The sequence below is a fragment of the Pyxicephalus adspersus genome, chromosome 1, assembly GCF_032062135.1.
Source record: "Pyxicephalus adspersus chromosome 1, UCB_Pads_2.0, whole genome shotgun sequence".
NCBI classification, from domain to species: Eukaryota; Metazoa; Chordata; class Amphibia; order Anura; family Pyxicephalidae; genus Pyxicephalus; species Pyxicephalus adspersus.
In genome coordinates, this window is record NC_092858.1 from 26,503,378 (window position 1) to 26,527,264 (window position 23,887).

Below are 23,887 nucleotides of genomic sequence, written 5' to 3' on the forward strand. Positions count from 1 at the left end.
TATGCGGTGCATGCCAACACCTTTTTGAAGGCACCCATCAGCCATGAGAGGTCAAAAAACTGTCACTCCTTTATCCCCCATAACCACCATTTTCGCTGCAAACTCTTCAGGGTCCTTGATGATGCTCATCGGCCATTCTATGGCCACCAATGATGTAACATGCACAGGAAAACAGTTCACCAAAAGCATGTATTTTGCATGTCTCTTCTGCCAAAAACCTTATTTTTTAAGGTTCAGTACAGTTTACAAGACCATAAAAATGTCATACCACAACTAGTACATGACTAAATTCAATCTAAATAGAACCTTAAAGATAATGTTCTTTTGTTTTGCAGTATTTGCAATTAGAAGGGATAGCAGTTAAATGAACTTTGTTCTGCGCAGGCAAAGAACAGGTCTATTACTCCTATTAATACCATTACTATCCATTATTATTAGAAAGGTCGATTTCCAAAACAAATTATGGAAATTTTTAAGCTTTATTGGGGTAAAAAGCAAAAAAGCAGTTATCTAGATTAGATGTTCGGAAACATGAGACTGCCAGGAAATTATTCCTATTACAACCCCCTTACAAATTCATGTTCTTATATTTGTGCTCCCTACAGTTCTTATTGTTGCCACATTCTCCACAGCAAGATCTATTATGAACCATCAGAAGAATTAAAATATAAAAAGAAAAGATAATAAATGGTTTACTATTTAAGTAAAAATAAGACATAAGTGCACAGCAACCCGGCAATGGATCTTTACCGGTCGGTCTAGGTTCTCCCCTGGGAAACTAAGGTGGGTATTTTGTTAGAAAGCAAATAATACACTACAATATATGAACTACAAAATGTTCTTTTAAAGAAATTTGTGTACCTAGACCCAAGAACAAAAAATGCTTTGTTTATACATCTAAGCAATCATGGGATGGAAAATGTAATGACTGATCTACAACCAGCTTCAAGTTTCTATATAAAATTTGGTCATGAAAAAACAACATATACAAAATTTGAAGAAAGGTTTAGCACTATATAATGATACAAAATAATGAGTATGAAAATGCTTAACTGTGGTATTTATAATCCCTATATAATTATAATAGTGTAGAGCTGTCAATACAAAGATAGACTACATTGTATATTGTGCTCTTCTGGAAGCCAGGTGTGGTTGCTACAGGAAAAAAGTCAGACAATGCAGAGGGCAGAATATTCCCAGTGGTGTACCACCCACATTTGTAGACACTTGCTAACCTTTTGTATAACAGCAGAGAAGTATAACACCTGCTGCCAATGAAGGGGGAGCTGCTAATCATTGACTAGAATACACATCAAATGTACTGTAAGGTTCTCAACATATCAGTGAGGATCATAAAACTCATGCACATAAGTCCTAATTAGCAAATTAACACATTCTGATCACTAAATTCAATGATCTAGTGTGTCTTCCCCCCATTTGACCAGCTAGCCTTAGTATAGGTATAGGTATAGGTAGGCTAAAGGGACATTTTACCCACTTTGTGTCTGTAGACCCGAAGCCAATAAGACATGAAACTGTCCGGCTACTTTGCTATAAGTTTAGTTCTCCAGGGTCTACAGGAGTCTTAGGGTCTACAAACCCATAGCAGATGAACTGCAAGTAAATGGAGCATTGGTTCGTCAATAACAATACTCAAACTGTAGAGGAAAAGCAGAAATCAGGACCTTTTTGAATTCATGGAAATATATTACAGAATTATGATGTGATGCAAATGTGTCACATCGAGTTCATTGCTACAGAAATCTAGGATTTTTTTTTAGGAAAGATGACAGAGAAAGCTGGGATTTGTTTGCAAAAAAAAAAACATCTACTCAATTGTCATACAATGTTGGGGACCAGTGGGAAGATTGACCTGAGTTTCCCCTCCATCACCTGGAGGGAGGCCAAACATTTCCTAAAAACCCTGACTCAGAAACAAAGACGGTGGTACAAGGAAATTCATTTAAAGAGGAACTATACTCAAAACTCAAAAAAACAAAACACACTTACCTTTAATCCTGCAGGGCAGTCTGATCACTCGGGGCACAGCCATCTTCGTCTTCTCTTCCGGGTTCTTCATCCTACGTCACCCGACCCAGGTGCAAGATCAGGTGACGTATGATGAAAAAAAAATTTGACAATCTCGCTGCGCTTGCGTGAGATTGGCAAATGTTTATCCTTGAGCAAAAAGCCTCATCTCAGGCATGCGCAGAAGGAGCGCCAAGAGCCTCCTGGGATGCCTGATGTAGATGTAGGTATCCCTGGAGGCTTTGCGCTCCCATTCAAGCAGTTAAGAATTAGGGGGAGGTGCTGCACTTTTTTTTTTTTTTTTAATAGGGTGTTGCACCTAAAAAAAAAAATCAGCTTTTACTTTACATAAAAGGGTTCTCTACTATGCTTTAAGTCAAGAATATCCAAACACGGAAAGTCCTAGCAAAGAAAGTCAAAGCCAAACAACCTGAAGCTGTCAAATTCCCAAAGAACAAGGACCTGATTGAGAAAATCTCTCTCATCAAAGGTGACATCACTAAACTAGAGGTAGATGCCACCGTCAATGCAGGTTTTATTTACCATCTGGACGTTAATCCTATGGAAGTCATAGAGTATAAAATTTCCAAAACCTGATGATTAACGATATAGCGTTCTCATCATGTCCCCTGAGGAGGCCTAATGGCAAAACACTTTGGGATTGAGACATCGTGTGCAATCGTTTATTTAATTTTAATAAAATCTAGCTGCCTTTCTATTGTGATTAGGCAGAATCGCCTGAACTGGGAGACGCCTATCTATAATATCTTGTGATGTTTTGTAGTGATGATTGTCTTTTTATCCACAATTGCGGATAATGTATAACATTGTATGACAATTGAATACATGTTTCTATTTTTACCAATAAAAACCCATCCCATTCTTGAAGAGCAGTCGTCTTTCCTAAAAAAATCCCTCATTACTTTGGGGTTGGCATTCTAATATGTACCTAGGGAAAGAGGAAGATAGTAACCAGGATTCTTTATTGTCCTTATATGTATCCTACCTGTCATAGTCCAAAAGTAAAATAATGTAGAAAATCAAATCCTATTTCTAGAAAAGTGCTTTCAACCCTTTCATGTGTTTAGGATTCTGTTCCTAGAAGTAGTATAGACTATAATCACTGCCCCCTATTCTATTGGAATGCCACATGTTGGATGCTACATGTAGGGCTTCCCCCTGATGCAGCAGTTTGTAACATTCAGCAGAGACTAAAGCTACGTTCACACGTCCAATGCCTCCCATCCAATAATTGTCTCTGGGCCGATACCGGACGAGAGTCTGGTGTGTGTAGAGAACCCATTGTCCATCGTCTGAACGACCACCCTGGCGGATCCATGGTCAATGGACGACGAACGATTGTAATGGAAGTGAAGGGGAGAGAGTGCAGCGGGGTTCCGCTCCGTCGTTCCCCACCTCCCCTCTCCATAGAGCAGAACAGTGGTGTATGTACAGCTCATTCATGCATCGTGCAGTTGTTAGTCGTTGGAAAGGATCGTGAAAGATCCTTTCCAATGACAATGATTGCACGTGTGTACATAGCCCTAGGCCTAGAACCCATGAGCAGATCCTCCGCCAACTTTGCACACAGCAGAGCGATCAATATTCTGAAACATTTGGAATAAAAAAGAAAAAACTCTGCACACATGTAGAAGATTCTACTCTTCCGATTGTATTCCTAAACAAAAAAAATCAGAATTCAAACACACATAATTTACCATTTATAGATGTGATCAATACTTACCAACGCATCAAGTCAATCTGCAACTGATCAGAAAACTTCCCTCCCAAAAATAAAATAAAAAATCGTTACCACTGATCAGTAGCTGAACTCCCTTCTGCAATACTCATCTGTACACTGATATCCACTGCAACTTGTAGATCATCAGTCATTCACTCATCACCATTGTAATTATATGTTCTGTATATAGATATAAATATATTTATATGCATTGCATGTGCCAATCTTAACTCTCCCATAAAGATGTGTACTGGCTACAAGTGCAATGTGCCTGGAAATAAAGATCACATTTGCTTCTGCACGATATCCTGTTGTGTCCCTGCCAAGGACATCTTTAGTAAATAACAATGACAATCACATCGGTCAGATCAGTCCAGCTGTCCTCTCCTCTGTCCTTTGTGTGACATTAAACGTCCATCCGCTCCCCCAGCATAGCATACGATGGTTACAGTAACGATCTGACAGGTCGGTTATACTCTTCCTATGAATATGCAGAGCAGCGATGATTGCTGGGATGGAAGGTGAGTCAGTCACGTGATCACTGTCCCTGGCTGGGACCTGGCAGCCGACACTTTGAACGTCCCATGATCACGTGACGCTGTTTATATGATTGCAATGTGGAGGTCCCTGTGCATGCTGTCAGTGTCACCCTGCTCGTACAGGAAAATCCCGATATAACACTATATGACACTCAGACAACACATGGATGATCTGTGTACAAGAAGCATGATGATATTTTTGTATATGAAAGTATTTCTCAGCCAAGGTTCCTCCAGAGATTGCTTGAGTAATGAGAACACACGTGCAATAATTATCGTTAGAAAATGAACGATTAATGACCGATCAACGATTATTATGAACGTATTGTGCACAATTCTGTACATGCTGTAATGATATGATCGTTCAAATATAATCCACCAATAATGTACATACGCTGGATACGATCGCGACATGTACAGGAGATAGTGTATCACAGAACAATCCATGATCACTGAATGATCGTACACACAATAGATAGCGAACGATCGTCGCCCAATCAGATCCATCGTGATGGTCGTTTGTTTCCAGCGACGTTCATCGGCGTCCTTGTGCACTTTTTTTGTTAACGATTATCGTACAATTAGTCGTTAATCGTTTGTTTTGAACAATATTTATTGCACGTGTGTACTTAGCCTAATCTGTATCTCTTAGGTCAGTTACCTCTGACAATAACGATCTTCTTGGCTATCTGTAAGGTTGACATTGTTCCCACTGACCACACTCATGTACTGTGAGCTACAGGGAATTATAACAGGGCTTCCCTGAACACCTGAAAGGTATTTCAATAGTTCCCCCAAGTTATAAAGGTCCAGAAAGGCTGAAATGAAGTATATACAGAGACACATACGGATGTTCTGTGTGCAACATCACATTTTTGTACAATATTATACAGGAATACAGAAACTGATCGCACCGGGCTGAATAACTATCCTGTTTCCCCCGTGTCTTATATTAAATAATGCTCCAAACATGCACTAGGGCTTTTCTTATTTTTTCATGAACAACAATCGACATTTATGCCTAAACAAAAAAATCAATATTCATATATAGTCATGTCATCACATTCTGTAACAGCATCATTATTATTATTAATATTATTAAAAAGGATTTATATAGCGCCAACATATTATGCAGCGCTGTACATTAAATAGGGACTGCAAATGACAGACAGATACAGACAGTGATACAGGAGGAGCATCATAACACTTCAAACCCTGAATTCCATCTTGTGACTCCATTTCCTTTAGAACCATTGGCCCCAATTTCTCATTATTATTATTAATAATAATAATAATAATAATAAACAGGATTTACATGGAACATGTTGTGCAGCGCTGTACTTTAAATAGGGGTTGCAAATGACAGACAGTGACACAGGAGGAGGAGAGGATCCTGCACCGAAGAGCTTACAATCTAAGAGGTGGGGGGAAGTATCACACAATAGGAGGGGGATATTGAGTGGTGGGAAGTAGCGAGGGTTTCTTATTTTCAGGGTCGATCGTATTTTAAGGGAAATGGTATGTAGCCAAAAGTTGTACAATGATACAAATGCATGTGGAATCTATAGATCAATTGCTGTGTATAAATCAGATTATTGGATGCTGGGTGTGCCATGAGCACAACATTGCCTTCATCAGAAAGGATGCTGTGTATCATGATGACAATTTTATAAATATAATACAATGAACAGAAATGCAATGCACTGGGTTCCTCTCAGGAAATGATTACTATGTATAAATGTGTGGAGTGATTTTTTATGTTTTACAATACAGCTTGTGATTATTCAAAACACCTAATAAAGTCATGTATACATAAACATACACACACATATAGAGAGAGAGATTCCAAGTGCATTGTATTGGTTTACACATTGGAAACTATTTGGTTACATTGACCCTGATTTATTAAAGCTCTCCAAGAATGGAGAAGATACACTTTCATGTGTGAAGCTAGTTGATCCAGCAAACCTGGAATGGATTTCTTAAAAGTAATTTGTGAGCAAATGTTTCCAATCCTGTACTAGATCCCTTCCAGGTTTGTTGGATCTCCCAGCTTCATTGATGAATTGTATCTTCTCCAGTCTTGGAGAGTTTTAATAAATCAGGGCCAATGTAACCAAAAGTTTCCAATGTGTAAAACAATACAATGCAATTGGAATCTCTCTCTATACGTGTGTGTGTGTTTATGTATACATGACTTTATTAGGTATTTTGAATAATCACAAGCTGTATTATAAAACATATACATCACTCCACACATTTATACATAGTAATCATTTCCTATGCAGACACATCAGTGCTCCCTCTGCATAGAGATCTCTGTGATTTTGCAGCGGTGGACTGATGTGGGACTACAAGTCTCAGCACACCCTGTCAGACTCTGATAGGACTGGAGGGATGGCTGGCAGAGCCTGCTGGGATTTGTAGTTCCCCAGCTGTTGTGTAGAATGGGTGTATGTTCCATAGAAGACAATGGGTGTGGAGGGTGCAGCAGGTGCTGTGTAGGGTGCTGGGCACAGATCGGGTGTCGTCGGTGCAGATCTATGTAAAATCCCCGATTTTTCTGCCTAGTCAGATCACTGTGCGCGTTCACGAGAGGCCGGCTATAAAGGTGTCAAATTGTTGGGCTTTGAAGATAGCTGCAGGGTGTGGAGGGGGGTGAGGATGTGTAGCGGTGTTGCCCGGCAGTGTGGTGCCCGTGTGGTAACATACCATAGCCCCATAGTGCAGACAAGTCCCCTATCCTCGTTTCTCTATGTTGGGTTATGTGGGCTATGGCAGCCTCGCATTGCAAACACTATAACTGCCTCACAGCTGCATCCCGCCTGACTGCCTCACACACACAGATGACATTTTGTATTTGCGCGCTGTTTTGCTCTCTGGTGACGTCACATAAACGTCGCCCAATAGCCGTCGGCCGCTGGTCAGGACAATGGAGGCGAGCCGACCAATGACGTGAGGGGACTAGTTGGCGGCGACCAATCAGCGTCGGCCTGAGCTGAGAGTAATGTTACAGATTGGGAGAGTGAAGAGGCTGCGTATCGATCCCGCTTTCTCTCACAGCCATTGCAGTACATTGAGCTCCATAGACACAGCATTGGGTGAGTACACGGCGCTTCAGCTTATAGTCACTGGCTATGTCTAGGGACCTGGAACAAGCGGGCAAGTATTGGAGAAGAGGATGGAAACGCCAAAATGACTGCCTTTAATCCGCCTGACGGCCTGAATAATCCCCGGGCCGCCGAGGAGGGAAGCGGAGGGGGATTATAAAATACACCCGGTGGGGATGGGGCGACGATGAAAAGATAAATAAAGGGGAATTATCCCCGAAAGGACACATTGATTCTCCACACGTTATGACGTCACACAGAAATCACCTCAGAGAAGGGAGAATTCTTACTGGCGGCCGGGCCGTGACATAGACATTTTATTCGGCCACCTACAAAGTGAAAGGGGAACTTTTCATGTCATGTGAGAGGGGCAGGTGGGCACCCCCGAAACTGCCAGCGGTTTCTAAACCCCCCCTTCGGGGTCGCCCGCGTGCAGGGGCACAGCCGCCCGTGTTGTAGTGAGGGGTATGTGGGGTGTATCAGGGCGGATTGGCACCTCACGATTACTCTCTTTGGTAACATGGCTGACTATGGGGAAGGCAGAGGAGGAGGGGGTTTGGTAAGCCGGGCACATAAGGGTGTTGGCTGGCACAGACAGTTCTTTTCACCCGAGCCCCTGTAGCCGGCCGCCGCTTCTCTCTACGAGATGGCGGGTTGCGAGCCGCACTCTCTAACATGGTGGTTTTAATAGCGCGAGGGAGGAGGCGCGCGGGCACGACAAACAATAGGTAGAAAAGGGCGGCGCGCTCCTGTCACCGCCATTCCGAGAAGCAGAGCGCGCGCACGCACGAAAAGGCGCGCCCCCGCTGCCTCAGCCTTTTCTCTATGTAAGCCTATCCCCGCAGTGTTGTAATGTAATGTCTGTGTGTAATATGGGGAAGGATAGACATCGCCACATAACACGGAGAAAGAGTCCCTCCGCCGCCACACACCGCCATCCCTCACACCTCCGCCAGGGCACAGCGGGGCTGCTGGAGACATTTCAAGGGGACTTTCTTTCATCAGCAAGCCGCTCTCACAAGATGGAAGGAGAAAAATCTGTCATTGTTGACCTTTTTTTCCCTCCCTCCCTCCTTCTTTCTGGAGCTGCGCCATCGCTTGGAGGTGCTGGTTACATGTAACATGACAGAGCTGGCCCTGGTGACAGCTGGTGGTTGCCCATAGCAACTATAAACCAGTTGTGTGACAAAGGGGAGGAGGGTGTTGTGCTGCTGCTTCTGCAGAGCTTTCATAACATTTCCCCACATTAATCAGCATTAAAACATGAAGCGTAGATTTTTTTCCAGGACTAATTCCCAGCAGACTGCTGGGGCTAGTAGTGCACCATTATGTAAGACCATTGCATTGATACTGGTAACTGGTTTAAAGCAAACCTGTCATGATGGAACCATACTGCAATAGTGACTCGTCGTCATGCCGGCTTTAATCACGTTTGCAGATGGGGAATTTAATTTCAGAACGGCTCTGTCTCATTGCCTGGTGACCCCTTCATTTTGATGTAGCCGTCAGTTTTACAGCAAAGCCTGCATGTCACCGCTCTGTACATGCCATAGTGATTGCTGCCGGCCGACTTCCTGCATGAAGTTTCCTTGTGTGGTACATCACGGGTTGTAGCTAGGGATGAGTAACATTCAAACTATTCCAAACACACCACATTCCCAGGCACTCCGCTCGCTGCTTTCCCTGACCGACTCTTCTCAGATCCGGTCTATAATGGAAGATGAAACGCTCTGCTAGATTCATATGGGATAAATACATTATGACCCCCTGAGATTCCTGTATTACAGGCGGTTACGTCAGTCACATTCTACAATTCACAGTTTATAGTTGACATTTAGATAATTACTTTTCCTGTTGCCCAAATTATTATTAAACAGGATTTATATAGCGCCAACATATTATGCAGCACTGTACATTAAATAGGGGTTACAAATGACACAAATACAGTGACACAGGAGGGGAGGACCCTGCCCCGAAGAGCTTACAATCTAGGAGGTGGGGGAATTAACACACAATAGGAGGGGAGATATGTAGTGGTGGGAAATAGAGAGGGTTTCAAAGACAGAAGAAGACGGGTAGGCAAGTTTGAAAAAATGGGTTTTGAGTGCTCTTTGAGCAGAAGGTAGTAGCAAGCCTAATAGGACGAGGAAGACCATTCCAGAGAGTCAGGGCAGCTCTAGAAAAGTCTTAAAGGCGTGCGTGAGATGAGGTTTTTGTTTAAAGGTTTACCAGAAACCTGTTCAATGCTTATCCTTGCCCCTTACATATTTCTCATAAGGGCGCTGAAATCAAATTCTTACCTAAAAACATCGGAGCATTTAGTAACTCGTGGCAGCTCCAACAGCCTCTGAAATTGTCAGATACAGTTGTATTATCAAACCAACATATTACACAGCACTGTACAATAGCAGCTTACAAATGACAGTGACACAGCAGGAGGAGAGCTTACAATCCAGGAGGTGAGGGAAGTAAAACAATAGTAGGGAAATAGGTTACTTGCTAGAAGGGTTCTAACAATAATATTTTTATTATAGAGGAGCCCAGAGCTCTGCATAAGAAGCCACAGCATTTCCCATGTACGTTAGTGGCCAAAATTGTGGAAACCTTTTGGGGGAAAAAAAGTGTTTTTGAGGTTTGATGGCTCAACACCATTAAAGAAATGGCATAAAGAGGTGACTGGTCACCCAGAAAGCCATGTAAAATAGTATTATTAGCTGTACAAGTGATGGTTATGAAGAAATTAGAAGAAAAGGTGGTGGAAATGTAACCAAAGGTGGCATTTCTAAATTTTTGAAGAGGTATAAGATAACTCAGTCACTACAAAACCAGACTAGGAAAAGGTGCACAACAGCAAATAATAATAGAAGAATTAGGAGACTGTGCCTGGGTGACAGAAGAAAGTCATCTGGGTGCATACAAGGCGAAGCGGCTCAATGCAATGTGGAGTGCAAGGACTGTTTGGCACAGAGTACAGGAATTTGGTCTAAATGCTAGAATTTCACACACAAAATTTATTTTTTTTTATCTCTTAAGCTAAGGTTTAAAATATTAAACTTCGGATAAAACCCATTCTAACTGGATAGTGTTATTTGGAGTAAGGAGACCAAAATCTCCATTCTATAGGGAAGATCTCTTCCATAGGGCTGTGCAATCATACAAATTGCAAATTACAGAATCAAATTAGTGTAAAGTTTACCCTTTTTAGCAGAATTGATTTTACTTGTGGGTAGGTTGTCCTTGAAAGCAATTACATTATCTGAATTAGCAATTATCTGCACTCTGGAAGCTGGATAGGTGCACAAAGTATTTTAGTGTTTCTCAACCAGGGACCTTACAGCAGTTTGTACATCTCAGGTCAGATTAACTGACATCAATGATCTTTTTGGGCATTATTAATATTAAACCAGATTTATATAGCACCAACATATCACACAGCACTGTACATTACATAAGGGTTGCAGACAAATACAGACAGTGACACGGGAGGAGGAGGAGACCCTGCCCCGAAGAGCTTACAATCTAGGACTGCAATGTAAGAAGCATTCTTCCTACCTACCACAATGCTAATGTGCTGCAAGATGTGGATTTGGTCATTATAGAAGGGGTTACCTAAGGTCTGAAAATTATTTCATGGGTTCCCTCATGTTAAAGTTGAGAAAAGAGTATTTAGATATATAATAGATGTCATCACTTATTTGTAATAGAGGTCTCTGTCATGTTGGTGCACACCTGTTTTTAGGAAGACAGACATTTTATTTGTCTAGTTTATCACTTAGTGCATCCTATTAGAAACAATCTGTCAAATGTTGAGATTGGTTTAGAATGAAGAGTGAACAGAAAACATCCAATTATTATTTGTACTAATATTACAGAAAAAAAACAATACAGCAGATCTTTATTTGTAGAAAATGTTTTTCCATGTCTTTTTATCTATTTTTAGAAATCTAACAAAATGGGGAAAGGTGATCCTAAGAAACCAAGAGGAAAGATGTCCTCCTATGCTTACTTTGTGCAAACTTGCAGAGAAGAGCACAAGAAAAAGCACCCAGATGCATCTGTAAACTTTGCAGAGTTTTCCAAGAAGTGCTCAGAACGATGGAAGGTAACGGTTCTAAACATTATGCATCTGTATTATATTGTCTGTGCATGTTATATTATTAAGACCTGGCCATTCTATGGAAATTATCTAATCCTTTCAGTTTGCTTACTCATTTCAGGTAATTAATATACAGAGCCAGCAAACAAAGTTCTGTTGACCACATGGAAAAGACTCCAGATAGTCAGACATAATCTGGTAGATTTCAGATACATTCTTTACCTTGTTCCTGAGATTCTTGTAGTTCAAATGCCAATATCCACATAATTTTCAGGAGACACCTTATATATTGTTAGGGATCACCTGGCAGTTAATGTAGACACACCTTTTAAAGGGAAATGTGCAGATTTTAGTGCATAGCCTGTCATCCTATCCATGGACTTTGTGTTTTAAGTAAATCTGTGATAAAACGGAGTACCTTTGTAAGAAAATAGAGACAATATATGTGTAAGCCAGAGCAGTGAAGCTTAGCTCTACCATGAGGGATATCATTGCCCCAGAGCTAGCTTGTCATCCTGGAGATAGAGAATGGCAGCTTCTATGTAGCTTGCTATACTTTGCCTTGCCTAGGCACACAATCAAGACCTTTTTAATAGCATTGTTATCCATTTATTTACACATCTTCAGCCTTTGCTCCAATGCTCATCTGCTGGACTGCAAAGTACACTAATCTGATATCAATTAAGTATATTCAATCTCATTGAAAAAAAATCTTAACTTGTTGCTATAGGTTACATTTTAGAAGAAAATATTCTTTAGGGCTAGTACACACTCAGGTTTTCACTTCTGACCTGATAAAACAACCAGGTGTGAAGGTAACTCAGCTGCTGACTGTCAGAGACCAATTTTCTGGATTGCAAGCATTTGTAGATACAACACGTGATCTATCTGTGGTGCGTTGCAGTAACAAGTGCAATATCAAAACACGTTTTACTCATGAGCAAGTGCGGTGCAATTCTTTTTCAGGACAGCGCATCTCCAACACACATGCATTGCATCTTAACGCAACACCTGACAACTTGCTATCATTGTGCTGGCAAATATTGAATGGGCTTTTTTAACACACTTATGAACACCAAAGTATTATTGGGCTTGAATTAGGCTCCTTTTTTTAAGATATTACTCGCATTGTTTTAAAAATTTCAGTAAAGCACAAACAGGTGTAAGGGAACATTTAATGTTTTATAGAAGAGAATAATGTTGCCATGATAATGCCCTATCATTGTAAATGAACATTTAGGGGAAAACACACACACACATTGTGGTAACACATGTGCTACTGCAATTCATAACAGCTTATTTGGGTTTTATTCATATTTCATGGCACCCAACACACACACAAGGCAATGCAACTATAACTCATGTGTTGCTGTGTACAACAATGACAGTTTTGGCTATTCATATACATCAACATGTGCTGTATTTGTGTAATACAACAATTTTTTTGGCAATGCAAAGAAAATGAGGTGTAAATTCAGCCTTTACAGCTTATTTTTGTAGTATGCATATTGCAGTGTAACTTAGAGGACTCACAAAATATGAAAATCTCAGATCCTCATGGTAGTTCTCTTTCACAGCCCACCCGTAGCTGTTTATAAAGTCACATCAAATAAGGGACCAATATGAGCAAACCAATTATGTAGTAGAATGGGTCCTTACAGTTATAAGATGTTATCATTTAGTACTTTTTTCTAATTTTTTTTTCGTTAAATATATTAATGTTTTGTTTTTTACAGACTATGTCCGCTAAGGAAAAGGGCAAGTTTGAAGATTTGGCAAAAACAGATAAAGCCCGTTATGAAAGAGAAATGAAATCTTACATACCACCCAAAGGAGAATCAAAAAAGAAGTTCAAGGACCCAAATGCACCAAAGAGACCACCGTGAGTTTGAACTGAAGGGTTGATAGGACGTTGCTCTGTCTAGCATGCAATAAATGACAAGAACAACCTTCACAAAGAATTGGAATATCTGTCTTAAATTGATATTTGATATTGCTGTTGCAGAGTCTTGCAAGCCATTTTAGTCTCATTTCTCATACTATTTTAATAGAATGTGGCATTTAGACTTCCCATCACTCCTTTGTTTTTCTATCATAGGGCAGTCTCTTTTCTACAACATTTAGTTTTTTGTTTTGTTTTTTTGTATTGATTAATGTTGTTTAATTAAAACAGCAAAGGGCTCTGCTTCTAGGGCCAATTCTGCACATTATGGCAGTGTTTTTTTATTTGTTTTATTGCAGATCGGCTTTCTTCCTGTTCTGTTCCGAGTTCCGTCCTAAAATTAAAGGCGAGCACCCAGGTCTGACCATTGGAGATGTGGCAAAAAAACTGGGAGAGATGTGGAACAATACTGCATCCGAAGACAAGTTGCCTTATGAAAAGAAAGCTGCCAAACTGAAGGAGAAGTATGAAAAGGTAATTTCATCATATGTCATCATGTTCATCATGTAGTTTGATTCCAATCATCATTACAGAAGAAAAAAAGAAACTTTTTTTGTATCCAAATAGAGAACTTACAGTGCAGAATGCACCATCTGTCTTTTATGTCAGGTATATTGTACAATACTTTTATTAGGATTAAAAAGAAATGCACAAACTAATAATTTAATAGCAGAGTTTTTTTCCCTCAAACACCAGCAGAGACCTCTGAAAGTCTGTAGTTAACTACAAATCCACACTGCTGATCTTTAACATTTGCCTTTATGAATAACTTAGAATCTTGTTTTGGGGAAGCAAATATACAGGTTCATTTTATTATTGGTATGATGTGGGCTAAATATACAAAACGGTGTAAATCTTACAAACTTTTCACAGAGAATGTAATTTAAACCTGCAAGAAGACTACTAAAATGTGCGTTCCCCATAGTAACTGGTTGCATGTTTCCTATTGGCTAAATCATAGCAGCTGTTGTCTGACTGAGCTATAAATGTGTTTATTTCCCCCAACCTAACTTATATACTGTATGTGATTTCTTTCCTTGGATTTGTGCAGAAGGTGGCACTGTCCTACCAAGATCATTTTGCTTCTGAATAAGTCAGATTGTTCTCTTTAGTTGAATTTTCCTATCTAAATGCCCACATAGAAGCCCTTTCTGTCTGCCTTATCCCTCTCACGGCCTGGTATGGGGGCCACAGCTAAGGAAACTGGATCACATGGCTGCTTTTTTTTTTTTATAAATTCTGTCACTTTAACATTGTCATAGCATACTAGTTTTATTGTGAGACTTTACTTGGGCTTATACTTGGACTACAATAATTAGTAAAATCTTCGATGATCGCTAATTTCTTCAGATACACGCCATTCACTTCCACTACTTTCCCTTGTGCATGTAAAGGGATTAAGGTGCCAAACTATTCTATAGGTGATCAGACAACACTTCACTGTATTTAAGATTAGAAAAGGTTTGCAAATGTTTATCAGTGTTTAATTTGTACATTGCAGCAATCTCCAATTCAAAACAAATTTCTTTACATTTATAATGTATAATTTCTGCATAAATTCCGAAATGCTGGAATATTTCTTTGCAAGTTTAGATCTAATTTCACATTGTGCTGCACACAATTTCATTTATTGCTCAATTCCTTACCTCATGCTGTCAGCTATTACATTTTCTTTAAATCTCTTTATTTTTGTCTTCCTTACTTTTATTCCATAGGATGTTGCAGCATATCGGGCCAAAGGAAAGCCTGAGGCACCCAAAAAGGCTCCTGCTAAACCCGAAAAGAGTAAGAAACAAGATGATGATGATGATGACGACGAAGATGAGGACGACGAGGAGGATGAGGAAGAAGAAGATGATGAGGAAGATGATGAATAAACCTCTCCAGGAGCAGTTTTGTCTATATAGCATTTAAACCCCCTGTACACAGCTCTCATTTTTTTAAAGAAAGAAAACAACAAATCAAAATATAAGGATGTGTAAGATTTTGTTTTTAATCTGTACAGTGCCCTCCCCTATCCCACTTTTTTTTTCTTTTGTATTGTTAACACACTACCAAACGTATCTTTAGACGGCCCTGTGTTTTAAGTGGTTTTCAATAACCACTAACCTTGCCTCGTACAGTAAGGGGGTTGTAAATTGGCATGGAAATTTTCAGCAGGCTCATGTTGGTGCACAGCACAATTTAGTTTATATGGAGATGTAGTTCATTTTTCCATCTTCAGTTGTCTTAGCATCATTATTGTTGTTCTGTTTAACTGAATACCACTCTGTAATTGCAAGAAAAAATTGCAACTGTTTTGTTGACATTCTGATTGCTTCTAAGTAAATACAATTTTTTTTTATTACCTATGTTGTTTATTGTAGAGATCAGTGTTGTAATCCTCTTACTAAATTCATGATTACATTTGTTTCTTGTTAAATTTTAACAGCCCTCATTGTTGGTGAAGGAAGTTTTTGTTACAGAGGATTTACTTTGTAACGGGGTATTATTTGCATATTTCAAATGGACAGAATAATCCTTCCATTAGTGAAAGTTATCATAATTCATTGCATTAGTGAAAGTTATAACAATCCATTGTGTGTTAAGGTTTTTTATTTTTTGATACATGTAAACAAAATGATTACATGTATACATTCATCTTTACTTGTCTTCTAACATATGTGTGGCATATGAAGCATGTATACCAACAAGCAATAGCAAGCAGAGAGTTAATCTACTGGGTTCTCCTAGCTTATTTGTGGAGACTGTTAAAGCTATGTACACATGTGCAATAATTGTCGTTGGAAAGGATCTTTCACGTTTCAACTAATGACTGCTTGATGGATGACCATACAGCACTGTTCTGCTCTATGGAGGGGGGAGAACGACGAAGTGGCACCCTGCTGCGCTCTCTCCCTTTACTTCCATTACGATCGTTCATCATCCGTGGATCTGCCCGGGCAGTCGTTCGGACGATGAACGATGAGCCCTCTACACACGCAGGTTTCTCGTCCAGTATCGGCTCTGAGACAATTATCAGACGAGAACCATTGCACGTGTGTACCTACCCTTACACCTTGGCCAACCAGGGGTCCCTATCCAATGATGAATATCAATTTCTCTGCTGTCCTTATAACTGAGAGCCATGCACCCTCCTATGCCATCTAAGTTAGGTTTAAATTATTTTATCCTTTTTAGCAGTAAATGAATGTGCACATATTTAGTGGAGGTGATAAACACTGCATCATGTAAGGGTGGAAGTCAAACATGCAGCATATCCTCTTATCTGACAAGTAAGCCGAGCTGTTATACGACTGTCCAAACCTTTTATATTGTCTCAGTAAATATAACTGCATATTTTATGTCAGTTGTGTCTGTGTAAACAGTATATGAATAATGTATGCACATAGTTAAGTTAGGAAGAGAACACTGCTGTTTCTGTTTGTTTTTACACATTACATTATTGCTCGCTTTCATAACCACATTCATGTGAAAATATATTACAGTGGTCTTGAAAGAGTTAATTAATATATATATATATATAGATAGATATAGTATGCATTGTGTGAAAGTTCTAACTAACGTCAGCGTGCAGTCATAATGTTAATAATGGTCCTTAGCTGAAAAAAGATTCACTTTATGCACTTCAATACGGTAACTTACTAAAGCAATGATGCAATGTATATTGACACAACCACATGGTGCATTGCCAAAAAAAGGGACAGGTACTGTAAATAGACAATGTAATGCACAACAAGGTTGAGAAGCTGAACTTAAAGTCCATCCCTAGCTCAGGCTTACTCTGCATGACAGCCATGTATTCTCAGAAGAAGGTTGCAACTGTGGTTTCCCATGTGATCATTTATCCAAGGATTCCCAACACATTTTTAGGCTCATATGATTTGAAAACAACCTCCCTAGCTTATATGTTTCTGGAAAATGTTCTGCACATTAATGTAATTATTATTAATAAACAGTATTTATATAGTGCCAACATATTACCCAGTGCTGTACAATAAATAGGGGTTGTAAATGACAGACACAGTGACAAAGGTGGAGGAGAGGACCCTGCCCAGAAGAGCTTACAATCTAAGAGGTGGGGAAGCAGCAAACAATTGGAGGGGGACATGCAATTGTGGGTGAGTTAGTGAGGGTTTAAGAGACAGAAAAAGATGGGAACAGGTTGTCATATTTATGAATGCCGCCAATATGACATTCAGTGCAGGTAAACTTTTCAGGTCCTTATTTTTCAATTGACTGAATAATCCACCACATTAGAGTAGTCTATAGCATATAATAAGTAGATGATTGGTATGAATTTCAAACACATCTCCACCTGTCTTCCAAAAGGCCAAAACACGGTATCAGGAGGAATTTGTTTTTGTTTTGCCTCACCACCTTTTCTAGGAGTCGTTATGTCTGGTCAGTTCTACAACATCCTTTATTATTTTATTTCCCTTCACCCTTTGCAGTTCCCTTTTGTTAGATAGTGCCTAAAATTGAACGTTATATTAAAGTGAGGTTGAACAAATGCTTTAAATATGGGCAAGCTTTAGGCAGCACTGATCATTGCTGCCTGCTGTCAAATGGCCGGCAAAGGTGACAATTGCCTGCAGCCATGAAGAATCGCTTGATCCTGCTGCAGGTCTGAACTTGGCCTTTCTGTCCAGTGTACACTGGAAAGAGCAGAGCTAGGAATATTCACTTCCCAAGTCATGTGAAGAAAGAAATTATGATTATGTTTTACCAATTAAACAAGGTGCTCTTTAGGCACCGGAATGATACATTCCCCAAATTAGCCTAAGGTGTACCTATGGCCAAAATGTGTTTTAGTCCTCCTATAGGACCATTCCCTATACTTCCTGTCCCAGAAATGCAACAGGAAGGAAATCTTCAAAAGTTGAGATGTTCCTCACTTAGTTGTCACAACAGTTGTATACATGGGAATAGTTCCCCCATCTCTTGTTCTTGGCACAATTCGTATTCTTTGTGACAGTAGTCATCAGCACAAACAGAGGGTGATTCTTCCCAACCAAAAACTTGGCTCATCCTTACCTAGTCTGTCCACAAATGTAAAAATGTTAGGACAAGAATTTTCCTTAAAGGTTTCTGGCATTTAGGACATAGAGTAGATGTATATTGTGTAGATGTCATTGCACAATTGCTCACGTTTTCAATGTTTATTTGTATCAAGGGGATCCTCTTATTTCAGCTCATCCACCCTCCAGCAAGATCTGTTCACAATCCAACTTTTATACCCCATTATTTTATTCTTCACCTTAGTGTAACCTCCACCCTTGCCATGGCTGTTCTTTCAGCTGTTATGAGCAATGGTCACATCAAGTACTTTGATTTCTGAATTTGTCACTTGTAGGTTCTGTATTGATGGAATTTATGTTTTGTCAGTGACATTAGTTTAAGATGCTTCTGAGATCATTTGGAATTCATTAACGTGCAGCTGAGCTCCTTCTGGCCTGCATGTGACCTTCAAGATTTCTTAGACTTGCATAGAAATCCAAAGCTCATATAATGCAAACATGATTCAGGTTTTTATTTGTTCACTCTTTGCTCCTTTACTTTTGGGAAAGTGTAAACATTTGTGATATATTTTTTAATGCTGGCACTATACCTCTGTTTATAACAATGTATTAATTTTTTATTATACTTAACACAGTATTTATATAGCAGCACCAACATATTCAGCAGTACTTTACAAAGTCCATAGTCATGTCACTAGGTGTCCCTCAATGGGGCTCACAATCTAATGTCCCTGCCATATTCATATGTCTTTAATACAGTCTAAGGACAATTCTTAAATACTTAAGACTATTTGCTATTGGTTGACAAATGTTTCCAATCCTGGACCAGATCCATTCCAGGTTTGTTGGATTACCCAGGTTTTCCCATTATAGTCTATCTTATCCAGTCTTGGGGCTGGCTCTGTATGTGGCCCCGTAGCACACAAAGCCAAGCTCTACACTACACGGCGCATGCACTGTGCGTCTATCTTCTCCAGTCTTGGGGAGTTTTAAGTAATCTGGCCCATTCTCTTCAGTGTCTTGCCGTGTAGTGTAGAGCAACAAGCTCTACACTACACGGCGTATGAACTACAGTGTACAGATTTAACAAAAAGCCAAGTTTTTTTTTTGACAAAAGAGACATTGCGTGTCTTACTTGTCCATTAGTGCTACTTCCTGGTAACTTTTTGTTTTCTGAGTTCAGACCCACTTTAGGGTTTAAATTGAGTTATCATCATGATTGACAGTTTTTCTTTTTGCAATTATTGAGAAAGTTTAACCTAAAGCAGAACTAAAGAGAAAATACAAAAAGCACACTTACCTTTACTCCTGCAGATCCCTTGATGGTGCTGATCCAGTCTCACGTCATCCTAGAATTCTTCTTGGTCCCAGCACCAGGTGACGTCATTTTTGGTCTTTTTTTCTAGTCTTTCTGCTATATCACCGTGCACCGTGTACAGCGCTCCTTCATTCATCTTTCAGTCTTTTGTTGATGATGTAACACAGAAGATACATTGAACCTGATTTATTGAAGCTCTCCAAACTGGAGAAGATGAACTATCATGGGAGAACCTGGGTGATCCAACAAACATTGAATGGATTTCTTAAAACTATTTGCTATTGGTTGGTAAATGTTTTCAATCCTGGACCAGATCTTTTCCAGGTTTGTTGGATCACCCAGGTTTTCCCATTATAGTCTATCTTCTCCAGTTTTGGGGCTGGGTCTGTATGTGGCCCCATAGCACACAAAGCCAAGCTCTACACTACACGGCGCATGCACTGTATAGTGTACAGCCTAAACAAAAAGCCACCAAAAGCCATGGATTTTTTTTTTTTTATAAAAGAGACATTGCATGTCTGATTTTTCCATAAGTACCACTTCTTGGTAACTTTGTTTTCTGAGTTTCGGCATACTTTACGCTGCGTAGACACATCCAATAATTGATCATGAAAAATGCATCAATGAGCACTTTACATACAGCACCGTTCTGATCTATGGAGGGGAGAAGGACGGAGCAGCACCCCCCGCTGCGCTCTCCCCCCTTCACTTGCATTACGATCTTTCGTCGTCATTGGACGGATTACACAACAAGACGATGAGCACGATGGGTTTAAACTGGTAGTTATCATGATTTACAGTTTTTCTTTTTCCAATTATTGAGCAAGTATACCCTAACAATTTCCACATTACAGACCAAAATTGAGCAAATAAGAAAACCGTAACGGTTTACATACTCTTATAGGGATTTAAAGGTGACAGCAGAGGGGTTGATGTTGTTCTCAGGTCAGCAATCATAGGTAGTCACCATTCAGCTGCATACATTCCACGGAACTAAACTCTTGACTGTAATTGTAAATATCTTTACATTATGCCATTGTTCTTTTTAATTTTATATTGTTACAACTTTTCTAACAAATTGTTAAATAATAGCAGAAAGTTTATAGATTTTCCTTTTATTGGCAGATAATGAAAGGTTCAGATGTGTTTTATTATCACAGACGCTCTGCCTTACTTTTCTGGAAACGCTTGTTACCTCAGTAACAGTAATAGAAGCTATACTTTCTTTCTATACAGCCAGCATTTGCTTCTCAGCAAGCTCATTAACTTGTTCCTCACTCCTCACTATTTCCCGTTAATTGTTTCACTGGGTGAGGTTAGAGATATGAACTTGTAGAAGAAAAAGATTTTGTTCAGAGAGGAAAAACAAAAATAGATGAAGTGTATTAGCCACCAAAGAGCCATTGGATGGGCTTATAAAGCCAGTCCTTTGTTTTAATAATTTCATCTTTCCTGGGTACGGTAATACAGTGTAATAAATACAGGGAACAAGGCTATTAAGGTTATGCTCAGACTGGCAATGAGGTTGTAGTGTGGTCATCACTTCCTCATGCCAGTGCACTGCTGCCTCGCATAGCTTCTACCTGTGACAGCCCCAAAAAGAATGAATTGGGATGGCAGTGAGCGGTAAATTATTGCTCACTGTCACCCACTGTCAAATCTGCAGATGCTGGTTCTTTAACCTCCCTAGCTGTCTAATTCCGTCCAAATTTCCATGCAAAAAGCGGTACAATTTTTTGCATAGAAATGTATTTTTCATTGTAGGCTATAATTCTTATGCATACCTCCCCAACATTTATTAAATTTAACAAATCAATTAAGAAACTTTAAATAAAAAAACAAAAAAAATCTGTTAAAAATATTTAAACATGTAATATAACTGTACAGTAGCATATTTAATATATTATATGAATATTTCTATTTCTGTTATATGAATATTTCTTTGTATTGGACTCAATACAGCTATTTTGTATTGAATCCAAACCCCGGAGATCGGCGCTGCATTCACCGGCTGGAGATCGAGGAGGAAGGACATGTCCCCAGGACCTGCGGGGACAAGCAGGACGCCAGGGGACAGCGATGGAACAAAGTAAGTGTTTTTTTTAGTTAAAAGCTACCCCGAGTGTGACTCCGGAATACCAATTTTTGCCTAGAAAATCCACTTCAAGTCACACTCGGGAATACCGCTAGGGGGTTTAAAGCCAAAGTAAACCCAAGACTAACCAAAACAATAAAATCACACTTACCTTTAATCCCACAGAGCAGTCTATACGTCGGGAGGTTTCTTCCATCGGGTCCCGCATCATCCCAGTATCCACCTTTGTCCAAACACAGAGGGAGCACTGGGCACCAGCGTCTTCTCCTCTCTTCTTCCAGCGTAACCCAATCTCACACTGCACAGGCACGAGATCGGGTGATGTAGATTGGGAAAAAACTTGCATCTCACTGCGCATGCATTAAATCAGTTTTTTTCTATTGATGAAAGTGCTTCTCGGGCATGTGCAAAAGGAGCAGCCAAGAGACTCCCGGGAGGCTCGGCGTAGGTATCCCGGGAGGCTCTCCACTTCCATTCATTCTTGATCCCCTAGGTATCATGAATTAAGGAGGCGATGCTGCAGGCATGACGCTCGGCATGCCCCTCTCTCACCCCCCCTTTTTATTTTTTTATAAAAAAGGGTGTTGCACTTGAAAAAAACACAAACAAAATATTTACTTTAAACAAAAGGGTTGTCTAACCTTTTATGTAAAGTAAAAATTCTGAGTTTAGATATGCTTTAAGAGCGGCTGGCTTGGAACCATGCTGGATCACTTGATCCCAAGGCAGGTCTGAACCTAGGTTTAGGCTATGTACACACGTCAGATGATTCTCAGCCAATACAAGCTGCAGGGCTCATCTCAGATGAGACCCAGATGTGTACAGAAGCCATCTGACATCCTACATGGATCCTTCCTGGCGGATCCATGAATGACAGAAGATGAACAACTTCAATGCAAGTGAAAGGAGAAGAGTGTAGCAGAGTGCTGCGCACTCGTTCTCCCCCTCGCCTCCCTCTCTATAGAGCAGAATGGCGCTGTATGTATGTACAGCACTCCTTCATGCATCTTTCAGTCTTTTTTCATTTTAACCAATTGTGAAAAATCGACAAAAATCAAGCGTGTGTACGTATCCTTAGGACGAGGTCTTATCAGATCTGATAGCATGAAAGTATCATACCACTTGTCTGATGTAGAGGATGCATTAAAGGGGATAAAGTCTAACTGCAGCCAATTGTATTTTTTTTTTGGGTAGAGTTGTAAAATTGTGGTCAGCTGTTTATTTTTGGTTTATTACACCACTAAGGAGATTTTTTTCTTTTTTCCTTTCCTTGTGACACTCTTACAAGGACTTAAAGCGGCCTAAACCCAAAAAACAAAAAGTCACCAGAAGTTAGAGCTAATTGATAAAATAAATGGTGGTTTTATGTTTTATTTCCACACTCTATGGCACATGCATGAAGTGTGACGCTTTACTCTTTGTGCTGTAGTGCCACACACAGGACCAGAACTCATGATGAGTCAAGTTACATGTATTGATTATTCAATGTTTAATCCGCTATCTTTTTTTGTGGTACTTTGTGAAATATGCCCATACTTCCCTACCACATTACTGTGAGTGATATACATAGAGCTGTTAGAACCTTTGCCAGTTTCCAGTCTGCAGGTGGATTGTATGTGGTGTGATGGTGTGATGATTTGCATAGTATTCTCAGAGGGAAACTCTCTGCACACTGAGACACTTTTGATCTCTGTCATCTCGTCCTTCTTCCCCAAAGGATACCTGCTTTTATGTCTCAAAATATTCACAAAAGACAAAGGGCACGTACTGGACAAAACTACATTGATATTGCATGATTGGTTGTATCATGTGACAAATCCTGTGTATGTCCAAGTCTATCAACATATTTCATGGGTGTATCAGAGCTTTAAGATTTAGTTTAAGGCAGGGGCATACATAGAAATCAGTGGCCCCCTAGCAAAACTTTGGCTGCCCCCAAATGGAAAAAAATGGCCCTAACGAACATGCAAAAAAATCACTAACAAAGGCATAGCACT

General features: G+C 39.9%; 1 protein-coding gene across 1 annotated transcript; it reads left to right on the forward strand.

Moving 5' to 3' along the window:
- Positions 1-7,284: 7,284 nt before the first annotated feature.
- Positions 7,285-15,803, forward strand: HMGB1 (high mobility group box 1). Its single transcript, XM_072404484.1, has 5 exons — positions 7,285-7,409; positions 11,359-11,520; positions 13,251-13,396; positions 13,756-13,930; positions 15,172-15,803. Exons 2-5 carry the CDS (start codon positions 11,371-11,373, stop codon positions 15,331-15,333), a joined length of 633 nt encoding a protein of 210 aa, XP_072260585.1. The 5' UTR covers positions 7,285-7,409; positions 11,359-11,370; the 3' UTR covers positions 15,334-15,803.
- The last annotated feature ends 8,084 nt before the right edge of the window (positions 15,804-23,887 follow it).